The sequence below is a fragment of the Symsagittifera roscoffensis genome, chromosome 3 (assembly GCF_963678635.1).
Source record: "Symsagittifera roscoffensis chromosome 3, txSymRosc1.1, whole genome shotgun sequence".
Lineage (NCBI taxonomy): Eukaryota > Metazoa > Xenacoelomorpha > Acoela > Convolutidae > Symsagittifera > Symsagittifera roscoffensis.
This window is the reverse complement of record NC_087064.1, coordinates 38,661,153-38,673,031: the sequence shown is the minus strand read 5'-3', so window position 1 is coordinate 38,673,031 and position 11,879 is coordinate 38,661,153. Positions and strand designations below refer to the sequence as shown.

The window sequence follows — 11,879 nt, the reverse complement described above, 5'->3', positions numbered from 1 at the left end:
TCATCATCATCATCATCATCATCATCATCATCATCATCATCATCATCATCATCATCATCATCATCATCATCATATCGACAATTTAATGAAAATAATAAAAAAATTCTACAGGTTGGCGACTGAATATCTGATTCAAACGCTACTAGCCACGGAAACTTATAGTTCATGGTGAACAGTGATTTGTTTTGTCCCAAAGGAGAACAAATTGTTGCTCTGCAGCTCATTTGGCCCAACTGATTACGTTCAGAATACGTCGAAGCTTGCCAACTAACAGAACACCACATAGCTGGGAGAAGATTCCTATAAATGGAAAACTGACCAAAACAGAAATGCGAAAAAATTGAGAAACAGTAAAAAGAAATTTAGAAACGAAAGTGTAGGCAAAAAAATATGAAAATAGAAACGGCTCAAAACAACACGATTTGGAAAATATCAAATGTAAACCTGAAATAGAAGTTCGAAAAGTTTTAAAAAAAGAAATATATCGTCAGTACCTGCATCCAGGTTTTCCTGAGTAAGAGGGGCGGATTTCAAAAAATTTGAAAGTTTTTTTATTATTTTCAAGTCGACCAAAATGATTTTCCAAGCTCTCTCATAGATATAAAAAGGCCCTGTTTTGGCCATATTTTTTGCGCCGCAGGCAAACTTTTGAAAAAAAGCCAAAAAATATAAGTATTTTTATTTTTTAGGCAAAGTTTGAACAAATTTGACCAAAACGTCGTATTTTTTGGCGCGCGCTCCCCCCTAAAAAATAGTAATATTGGCGCCAAAATTTTAGATTCAGTCAGTCAAAAGTCAAAGTCCTAAAATAGTACCAAAGGTGGGACGAGTCAGGGGGTCGAATCCTTGAGGAGGGATTTTCGGTATTTATAAAAGCGGTGATAGTAGGATCCTTCAATTTTTCTAAATGAACCTCACATTGCCTCCGCATGGTCCCTAGTGGCGTCGTCTCCAAATAAAACAAATATAATTGAAAAGCTTCGAGCTTATTTTTGAAAAAATTTTCACCGAGTTTAAAATCAATAATTTTCCGAGCAACATTCATACCTTCTTTCTTTTTCAATTGCAATGACTTATTTCTCGTTTTGATACTTTGATCTGATTTTCTTGATAAAAGTCACTGTCGAGTAAACATATATAGCCTTGCAATGGTTTGTTTATCGTGCGATTGGTTGAAAACAAACGATGTGATCTCCTCGCTCATTTGAATATTTCGATTTCACAAGCCAAGACGAAACGGTTTGCAGCCAAGGTTCTTGCTATTTATTTAATACCTTTGTTTTTGATGTACTGGTGATAAATATAGTAAAAGTTTTTATATTATAAAACAACCTTTTATCATAAAATGGTGAAACTGAGAAGTCCTGCTCTTCAAAGATCACAACAGGTTTTCAAGTTTGTCGCCCAGTTCACCCTGGTTGTGAGTTTGGTGACGCAGTGGTGCGTTTTATGGCCAGTGGCCCTATGTTCCCAGCCATTCCCCTTATCTATCTCCTGGGCGTCAAGCGACTGGGAGTCACTGGTGTTCTGGCTCTCCTACGACATTGGCAGACTCGAAATAGCATGCAGAACTCACAGGTAAATTTGGTTTAAAAATAAACAAAAACGCCAGTTCTACACGCATATCCCATCAAGTTTGGATGTTTTTTAGCGAATTGAATTGCATTCCTTGGCATTCCTTGCAGTTCATAAATTTTGCACCAAATTCCTTTAAAATTCAAAAATCATTCAAAAACAACTATAATGATGGAATCAAACAACATATCTGAAAACAAAGGCTAGCCATTTCATTGAAAAGTGCGTTTTTTTTTGTTTTTGAGTTTTATAATAAGTCGCGCGATTTCATCGAAATTTGGGAAATGCCCAGCAAAATTTTGGGAAATTGCTGCAACCTGCACAAGCAACCTGCACAACCTGCAAAATTGTTTGGCTCTGTTAACCTTGACAAGACAAATATCACTTAGTTCTGCAAAATCTGTTGAAAAAAACATTCATTTGCTGCTAGAGAAAATTCATAACTAACGCTTACATAGAATCCAATTTTAAGCCCATTTTTTAAAAATTGTGCTCATTCACTCCATTCAATGTCAAAGTGGGCCAAATTTTGGGCTCTTTGGTCCCTGCTTATACAACTCAACAAAATTATGTAAGGTTTAAATCTCCAAAAATTTACGCAAATTGTTTAAAATTTGTTTTTACGCAAAGGTCTTAGGTTTTATATACTAAAAATCACATTTATTGACTATCAAGCAAAATTATTTTCTCTTATACAGGCTTATGGAGATTTAAAATTTCTAGAACTTTGTTGGGCTGTGTAAGAGGCTATTTGTGATAGAACTTTCTCATCAATTAACAAAGTTGTTTCAGCATAACTCTTGATTAATTAAAAAATCCAAAATGACCCATTTTTAGGGTAAAATTTTGCTTGAGAATTTCTGAGAAAAAAATGCACCATATTAATTTTAATGAAAATTTGAGCAACTTTGATGCTCTTACTTTTTTTGTCTGTCTAATCTTAAACCAATTTGAAAAAAAAGCGTTTGAAATTTCATGTTTTGTCCGTTTTGTCCGGTTAATTTGAATCAGCAGTGTATATCGCGCGTTATATTTCCCAAATTGGCCACATTGGCAATCCTTATCCCCATAAATTTACAAAAATTTGCGAATTTTGTTTTTACGTAAAGATTTTGAGTTTTTTATACTAAAAATCAGATTTATTGACTATCAAGCAAAATATTTTCTTTGATACAGGCTTTTGGAGATTTAGAATTTCTAGAACTTTGTTGGGCTGTGTAAGAGACTATTTGTGATATAAATTTCTCATCAATTAAAAAACTTGTTTCAGCGTACCTCTTGATTAATTGAAAAAGCCAATTTTAGGGTATAATTTTGGTAAGAAAATTCGTAGAAAAAAGTGCAACATATTAATTCTAATAAAAATTTGAGCAATTTTGATAGTCCTCATTTTTTGTTTGTCTAATCTTAACCCAATTTGAGAAAAATGCGTATCAAAATTTCAAACTTTGTCCGTTTTGTCCGGTTAATTTAAATCAGCACTGTACTTTGTGCGTTATATTTCCCAAATTGGCCAAATTAGCAATCCTTAAACCCCATCAGTTTACGAAAATTTATCACAGGTAAAAAAACTTTTCTTATTTGAGCTCAGGACAACAATATTTTTTGAATGATGTGGAAAACTTCAGTTGAAAATGACTAATTGGTAAGTCGAAATTTGTCTGGAAAGAAAACAGCACCCGAGCAGAAGAGTTTGTTGAGTTTTTTTAAAAGACGGAACCACAAGTAGCACAGAAAATTCCAACAACAAAAAGAAAAAACTGAAACAGTTTTTTTTTTCAAAATTGTGTTGTTTTGTCACCAATTTTTTAATGAGTAATACACAAGCATATTCTATAGTAATAATAATTTTATGCATATTCATTATCAGTTTCATTTTTTCGATAAATGAGTAGAAAAACAGAAAAAAAACAGTTCAAATAATAAGTTCAAACAATAGCTCTAAATGTTTTTGCAGACACTATTTTGAAATTTACAAAAATATACAAAAACTTTCAAACACCATCTTTGCTGACTTAAATTATAGAATTGGTTTTTCTTGTCACTGAGAGAAAAATTCCGAACGTAGCTTGATTCACGAGTCAAAAAGCTTTTGTAAAAGAAAACATTCACCAATCTCATATTTATTTGTGTTACCTGATTTTGCGAAGAAACAAAATTTAGTAGAAACCAGAATACACCCGAAAACAAAGTTGCTTTTTAAAAATCAGTAGTAAGAACAATAATCAAGTACTTAATGGTTGATCCTACCACTGAAATTAAGAATGAGCAAAATACAGCAAAGTTATCAAGATTGGAGCGAGAACTTCTATTAAATCATAGACTGAGGAGAGGTAGGTGCTCCAATGCAAGAATTAATCTCTTACACGGGCGGCTGACTTTGTTTTAATAAGCACTTTTGACATACAATATAAATTTCAGTGATGATGCTTCTGATTTTGTAAAAAAAAAATTGGAAAAATCCTGATTCATATGATTTCAATAAAACTTCAAAAACAATTGATACATACGATTAATTCAAACAAGTTTCGATTTCTTCCTATATGCGTGCTTACTGAATGCTTATTTGTCACTTACCTTATTCTTTCATATTTGATTGGCGGTAAAATTAAAATGTTTTGTTTTCTGAAAGTACGGTACAATTTTAAATCCGTAACGGTACAATTCCGGGTTTCAAAATATTTTGACATGATGGACATTTTCAGTTTCCTGAATAGTTTTTGAATACAGATTTAATAATTTTGTGGATCTTTGCAATTCCCTAGTAATTCAACTTGGATCATGTAAACTGAAACACTTTAGTTTTATAGTTTTTAAGAATTTTTTGGACGACGTTTTAATTTTATAATTTTATTAATTTTATTTCACAATTTGGACCTTGAGACCAAGAAAAATGGAGTTGAATATGCAAACGAATTTTCCATTTGAATTGATATAGAGGCAAAACAAAATGGTTGCGCTTTTTCAGAGGACAGTTTTTCGGAAGAATTTCAAGCCCTTAACTTTAAAATGACTTTGATTCAGCATCAACTTGACAGGTAATTTAAAAAAATATATGTATACCGATTTGCAAAAAGTGTGGACAGACGAAAATAAATAAAAAGAGCAATCAACTAAATTTTTGTGCAATTTTTGGATGCAAATTTGAAATTTTAGATGAAATTGAAACATAATTTTGGTCTGAAAAGTTAGCTCTTGCACGCGAAAGTTGTTTGAACAAGATCATTTGAACATTTAAACTATTTTTGTCTGTCGAAACTTTTTGCAACTAAGCAACTAAGCAAAACTTCAAAAATTAAAAAAAAACGGTTGTTCCAACTTTTGCATCGAAAGTAACAGAATATTTGTGCTCGGGGTGGTTTTTTTTCTTCAGACAAAGTTCGACTTTTTAACTAGCCATTTTTGACAAAACTTTTGAATATCATCCAAAAAGTATTGTTGCCCGGAGCTTAAATTTGAAAAGAATTTACATGTGATATTTGTTTGTCAATTTATGGGGGTTTATAGTTTGCCATTTTGGTTAATATGGGGATATTAACGCACCCCGCATTTAAGAAAAGTGAAAAAAAACGACTATAATGGATTTTCGTGGTCTTAAAAGTTGTAAATACCATCGATTCCCATGTTACGTTCAGAAAACGAAATTGGACTAAAAATGGATTCAAATCCATTTTTTCTCGCCAAATTAAAATGCATTGTAATTCATTTCGAGTCCATTTTAATGGATTTTATAATAAGTAGGAAATCACATTAAAATGGCAAAATGCGTGTTGTGCAAAATTTAGCGAGAAATTCAGCATTCATCAACTGAATGATGCGGAAACTTTGCAAAGCGAGTGTACGGCCTAATCCATTTCAAAACCTAAACTTAAATTGCAAAAAGATTCCGTTAAGATCTCCGCCCCCTCTCGCATCTCAGTAAGTGAAAAAAAATCGATTATAATTTAGTTTCATGGTCAGTGACCACAAAAGTGAAAATAAATCGATTATAATGGATGAAAAAAGGATTTTGTTGCCTCGAAAAACAGTAATACTATAATCCATTTTTATTTGATTATAATCGATTTGTTTTCACTTTTGTGGACACTGACAAGGAAATTTAATTATAATCGATTTTACTTCATGAAACTCCAATGCGGGACGTTATATATTACGCTATTAACGCATTAGCGGAGGTTTATCCGTCTTAGAAAACGTTCCAAACTGGTTGAAGGAAGCTTATATGCCCTGAATGATTTGTTACTAGGAGCAAAATTTATCACTTTGTACTTTATATGGCGTGTGGGGGAATAATTTTCACAAAAAATCTCAAAATTAAAAAAAAAGATCATTTCATTTTTTAACATTCAATTTTTCATGTTATTGCTGCGCCATAGACCTTCAAAGGCAGTCCGAACATTCAGCCTGATACGAGCAATCTTGTTTCTATTTAGCTTCGACTTGAAGGTCACAATTATTTCAAACAGTTGCCGTTAAGTTAGTTTAAAGTTATAGAGAGTTGCAAAAATTTCGGAGAAACAGAAATAATTAAAAAGAGTAATCTGCCAGTTTTGAGCAAAATTTGCATGCAAATTTGAATTTTTAGATGACAAAGAGACACACGTTCTGTCTGAAAAATTAGCTTTTGCAATGGAAATTAAAATTTCTGAAACAGGTAATTTGCTCTTTTTAATTATTTTTGTCTGTCCGAACGTTTTGCTACTAATTATAAATACCTTACTTGTGTGTTTTTCTTTTGGTGAAAGCAAAGAGACAGAAAATCTTCACTGTGCACGTGAGCTGGTGCGTTATAGCCAATAATTTGGGCTATTTGAGGGTAAACATTTGCATTAGATCTTTTGATAAACGCAGAGATCACTGCCGCAATCTGAGATAATTGCCATAATTTAAAACATATGATCACTACGGAGGCAACTATTCGCCTATACTCGATGATCTCCATTGGAAAACAGCCTGTGCCCAATCCCCTTCCTCTATCGATCCCAGGGCAAAATTACCCCACGACTAATCACAGCATTTATGTCTAAAAAAATTGAGTTCGGACTCAAAAAGTCTTATTTTTACTGTTACATAGCAGTTCTGCATTGTGAACGAAGTTCATGTGATTGTACCCTCACCCTCACCGTATTTTTTCATTAAAACTTCAGTTCATGTTTCGTTATGGTATTTGTTCATGAAAACTTTGGTAGTAACTCTCTGCAGGTTCCGTTGTGACTTCCTCTTCAAATTAAAAAAAAACTGAAAGGCTTGGAGCTCATTATAGAAAAAAATATATTATCAGAGTTTAAAATCAACCTTTCGAAGAACAAAACTCATATTTTTGTTCTTTTTCCAATTGTACCTTTTTGTTTTCATTGCAATGACTTTGCAATGATTGCTATTTCACGTTTCGATACTTCAAAATGGTTTCATGATAAAGGTTATTGTTGATTAAACGTAATTAGTGCACATGGAAGTCTTCTGAGCTACCACTTCTTGTCTCCTTGTCCTTAGAGGTACTCTTTTAAATGCTAGATTGGCATCAGGTTGATTGGAATATATGGTAGATTAGAATATCACCATCAGAAGATAGGGTAGAATATCATAAGGTAGAATATCATAGGGAAGAAAGTCGAAAAGTAGATTGGAATAAATACCATGGAACCGTACAAAACTGCAACCGAAGTTTCAATTTATTTGAGCTGTCGAAAAAGCCACGGTGTCAAAAAAGAACTATTTCGAATGAGTTTCAGCGTAAAAATCAGAATTTTAGTTGGATCAAAATGTTGACAGTTTTACTTAATCAATAATCCAAACGTAGCTAATCAACCTAGATTTGCTCAATTTGGTTTCGGTTTACTCATGTCAGCAGAGGAGAAACCGGTACAAAGTTTTTTAATGGTCACAGAAAGCATTGTTTTTTGACCGATGAAGATGATCAACATCACCAAAATTGCTAACAGTTTGTCATTAACTTTTTTCGAAAACTTAGAATGTTTCCCAAAATTCTCTTGTTTTGAGTTTGTAGATGAAAATGAAAGACAATCAAATCTACCGAGTGGAGTAAAAGTTTGAACAGGCAGAGTTTGTGAGAAATAACAATCTGCCAATTGAAAAAAGATGAGTGCAAGTTTGAGTTTTCAGACGCCCTTTAAACATACGTTTCGTCTGAAACTATAAAATTATAAATTACGTTTTTTAGTTTGTTTTTCTGAGAAGTTAGCGAACATTTGCAGATGAGATAGAATCTCGAGAACTGCACGGTTGTGTGAATGAAATTAAATTAAATGAGCAAACAAAGGTTTTTGTCATTTAGCAGAGGATTGATAATCTTCTGCGACATCTGCGCTGATTTCATGTTCTGTCGTAATATCTATATCCAAGTACAAGTTTCCAAGTCTCCACAGAATTTTACCGCACTTTATTCCGACTCTAATTTCATTTGAATATGCCGATTGAAATATCAAAGTACACGTTTCTGATTAAAAAATCTATATCCAATTACAAGTTGAGATAAAATCTTGTCTCAAAAAAATTGAGATAAAATCATGTCTCAACAAGTCTCCGTTTCCCCTCGACCTGGTCTCGACAGGATTTTACCGAATTTTATTCCAGCTCTAACTTCATTTCTATTACCATTTATAATTAGAGTTGGCATTGTCGGTCACATTGAGCAACTAAAGCTATCAAAACCCGTTGTTTTTTTAAGATAAATTGAAATTAATTACACTTAACTTCATTTCTCTGCATGTCGCAACATTCATACCCATGTCCAAGTTTCGGTAAAAGTTTGGTGGAATCTTGTCTCCACATGACACCGTTTCACTTTGACATTGTCTTGACAGGACTTTACCACATTTCATTCAGACTCCAACTTCATTTCAACTACCACTTATACTTAGTGTTTGCATTGTTGGTGATCTTGAGCATCTATAGCTATAAACAGTGTCGGCACACAAAGTTTGGTGACCCAAAGCAATCAAAAAATATTAACGCGGTTAAAAACTGCAACCTCAGAATCTTAATCTGAAAAAACTTGAAAATCCTATTCCGACCAACAATGTATTACTATAGTTAGTGTTGTATTGATGGTCACCTTGAGCATCTAAACCAATTTAAAACAGTTTCTTTTTTGATAACTCAAAGTTACTTACGCTTTAAATCATGTTTCTACATGTCGCAAAACTGTATCCAAGTACAGAAATCGATAAAAATTAGGTAAAAGCTTTTCTCGACAGGTCGCCAATTAATGTCGACCTTGTCTCGACAGGATTGATTATAACGCAATTAATTTCGACTCCAAATTCATTCCAACTATAACTTTTGTAAATGAAATGAAGTTAGTGTTGGCAAGTTAGTTTTGATATTGAGCATCTAAAGCAAACTCCAGTCGACCTTCACTCGGCAACATTCTAACACATTTAACCCCGTTTCAACTTCATTTCAACTACTACTTAAAGTTAGTATTGGCATCGTTGGTCATCTTGAGCATCTAAAGCTATAGTTAGTGTTTGTAAACAAAATTTGGCAATTCAGAGCAACCAAAATTTATCAAAGCAATCAATTTTTCCAAGTTGAAAATCTCATTCTGACAGAACTTGATAATCCTATTCTTGAAAATTGTACTGTTAGTGTTAGCATTGATGGTCATTTTGATCATCTAAAGCAATCAAAAACCAGTGTTATTTAATTACACTTAATTAATTACACTTAAAATCATGTCTTTAGATGTCGCAGTACCCATATCCAAATACAAGTTGAAAAAAATACGAGGTAAAATCCTGTCTCAACATGCCACAGTTTCACTTTGACCTTGTTTTGACAGGAATTTGTCACATTTCATCTCGACTCCAACTTCATTTCAATAACCCTTCATAAATCGTGTTGGCATTGTCGGTCTTTTTGAGCATCTAAAGCTATCAAAACTCGGTGCTTTTTACATAACTCAAAACTCATTACACTTGAATTCAATTGTCTGCATGTCGCAACATTTATACCCAAGTTAAATTTTGCTAAAAAATGAGGTGAAATCCTGTCTCAGCATGTCGCCGTTTCACTTTGACCTTGTTTTGACAGGATTTTACCACATTTCATTCTGACTCCAAATTCACTTCAACTACCGCTTATAGATAGTGATGGGACTTCTGGTCATCTCCAGCATCTAAAGCTATGAAAACGGTGCTTTTTATATAACTCAAAATTGATAAATCTTAACATCATGTCTCTACATGTCGCAATAAATATATCCAAGTACAAGTTTCGATAAAAATGAGGTGAAATCCTGTCTCAGCATGTCGCTGTTTCACTTTGAACTTGTTTTGACAGGATCTTACCACATTTCATTCCGACTCCATCTTCAATTCAACTAAAAGTTTTTATTAGTGTTTCTCCTGTTGGTCATCTTGAGCAACTATAGCTAAAAGCAGTGTCGGCAAACAAAACTTGGCAATCTAAAGCAATCAAACTTTTTTAACGCGAAGTAAAACTCCAACCTGAGAACCTTATTCTGACAAAACTTGAAACTCCTATTCCGACCAACAATGTAACACTATAAATAGTGTTGCTTTGATGGTCATTTTCAGCTTCTAAAGCAAAAAAAAGTTGCTTTTAAGATAATTCAAAGTTACTTACACTTTGAATCATGTCTCTTTATGTGGCAAAATTATATCCAATTACAGGTTTCGATAAAAGTTACTTGTCTCGACAGATCGCCATTTCACGTCGACCTTTTCTCGCCCGGATTGATTTTAACGCAATTAAGTCCGACTCCAAGTTCATTTCAACTATAATTTTTGTAGTTGAAATAAAGTTAGTGTTGGCATTGTTAGTTAGTGTATGCATTGTTGGTCATCTTAAGAATCTAAAGCAATTTCCTGTCGACCTGAATTCGAAAAGTTTAACCACACTTTTTTCCTTTTCAACTTCATTTGAACAACCACATAAACTTAGTGTTGGCCCTGTTGGTTTCTTGAGCATTTACAGCTACAGTAAGTGTTTGCAAACAAAATTTGGCAATCTGGAGCAATAAAAGTTTATCTAACCATTCAATTTTACCAAGTTTAAAATCTTATTATGACAAAACTTGATAATCTTTTTCTCGAAAATCGTACGATTATTGTTGGTAATGATGGTCACCTTGAGCAACTTAAGCAATCAAAAACTAGTGCTTCTTAGATTATTTAGAACAAATGATTTAAACTTAAAATCCTGTCTCTATATTTCACAATATTTATATCCAAACACAAGTTTCGATAAAAATTAGGTAAAAGCTTGTCTCAAAGGGTCACTGTTTTACGTCGAACTTGTCTTGACAGGATTTTACCGCATTTTATTCCGGCTAAAACTTCCTATTATCTACCACCCATAATTATAGTTTGCATTTTTTGTCATCTTAAGCATCTAAAACTATAGTTAGTGCCGGCAAACAACATTTGGCAATCTGAAGCACTCAAAAGTTATAAAAGCGTTTTAATTTTTCAACTTGAAAACCTTATTTAGACAAAACTTGAAAATCCTAATCTTGAAAAGTTATATTAATTGTTGACATTGATGGTACTCCTGAAGATTTAAAGCAATCAGACACCCGTGCTTTTCGACAATTCAAATTATTTACGCGTAAAATCAAGTCTCCAAATATCGCAATTTTTATCCAAAGTACAAATTTTGCTAAAATTAGACAGTACCTTATCTCAATAGGTCGCTGTTCCACGCCAAACTTGTCTCGAGGGGATTTTACCGCATTTCATCACAAATCCAAATTCATGTCAGCTACCACAAAGGTTAGTGTTGTCATTGTTAGTTAGTGTAGGCAATGTTAGTCCTCTTGAGCATCTAAAGCCATCAAAAAAGCGGTGCTTTTTAGGTAACGTAAAACTAATTACACTTAACGTCTCGTTTCTGTATGTCGCAAGTTTTATACCCAAGAACAAGTTTCGATTTAAAAAAAAGAGGTGAAATCCTGTCTCAACATAGCGCCGTTTCATCTTGACCATGTTTTGACAAGATTTTGCCACATTTCATTCTGACTCCAGCTTGATTTCAACTACCACTGATACTTAGTGTTTGCATTGTTGGTCATCTTGAGCATCTAAGGTTTGTATTGACATTTTTAGTTAGTGTAGGCGTTGATATCTATAGGAAGTGTCAGCAAACAAAAATCGGCAATCTCAGGCAATCCAAAATTTCGAACTTAAAATCCTTATTCTGGTAGATTTTGAAAATAATTTTCAGACCAACAATGCCAAAACTTTAGTTAGTTTTGGCAAAGCTGGGCACCATGTTGACATTGCTGGTTTGGTTACCTTAATCCGTCAGTCTGTTTCACG

The 11,879-nt window shown here is 33.3% G+C and overlaps 1 protein-coding gene across 1 annotated transcript in view; it reads left to right on the top strand.

The window, feature by feature from the left end:
- The first annotated feature begins 1,172 nt into the window (after nt 1–1,172).
- LOC134841705 (uncharacterized) overlaps nt 1,173–11,879 on the top strand; it is a 64,013-nt gene continuing 53,306 nt past the window's right edge. Inside the window, exon 1 of the mRNA XM_063857739.1 lies at nt 1,173–1,578. Coding sequence (XP_063713809.1) covers nt 1,346–1,578 — 233 coding nt within the window. The 5' untranslated portion in view covers nt 1,173–1,345. The remainder of the gene's footprint in view (nt 1,579–11,879) is intronic.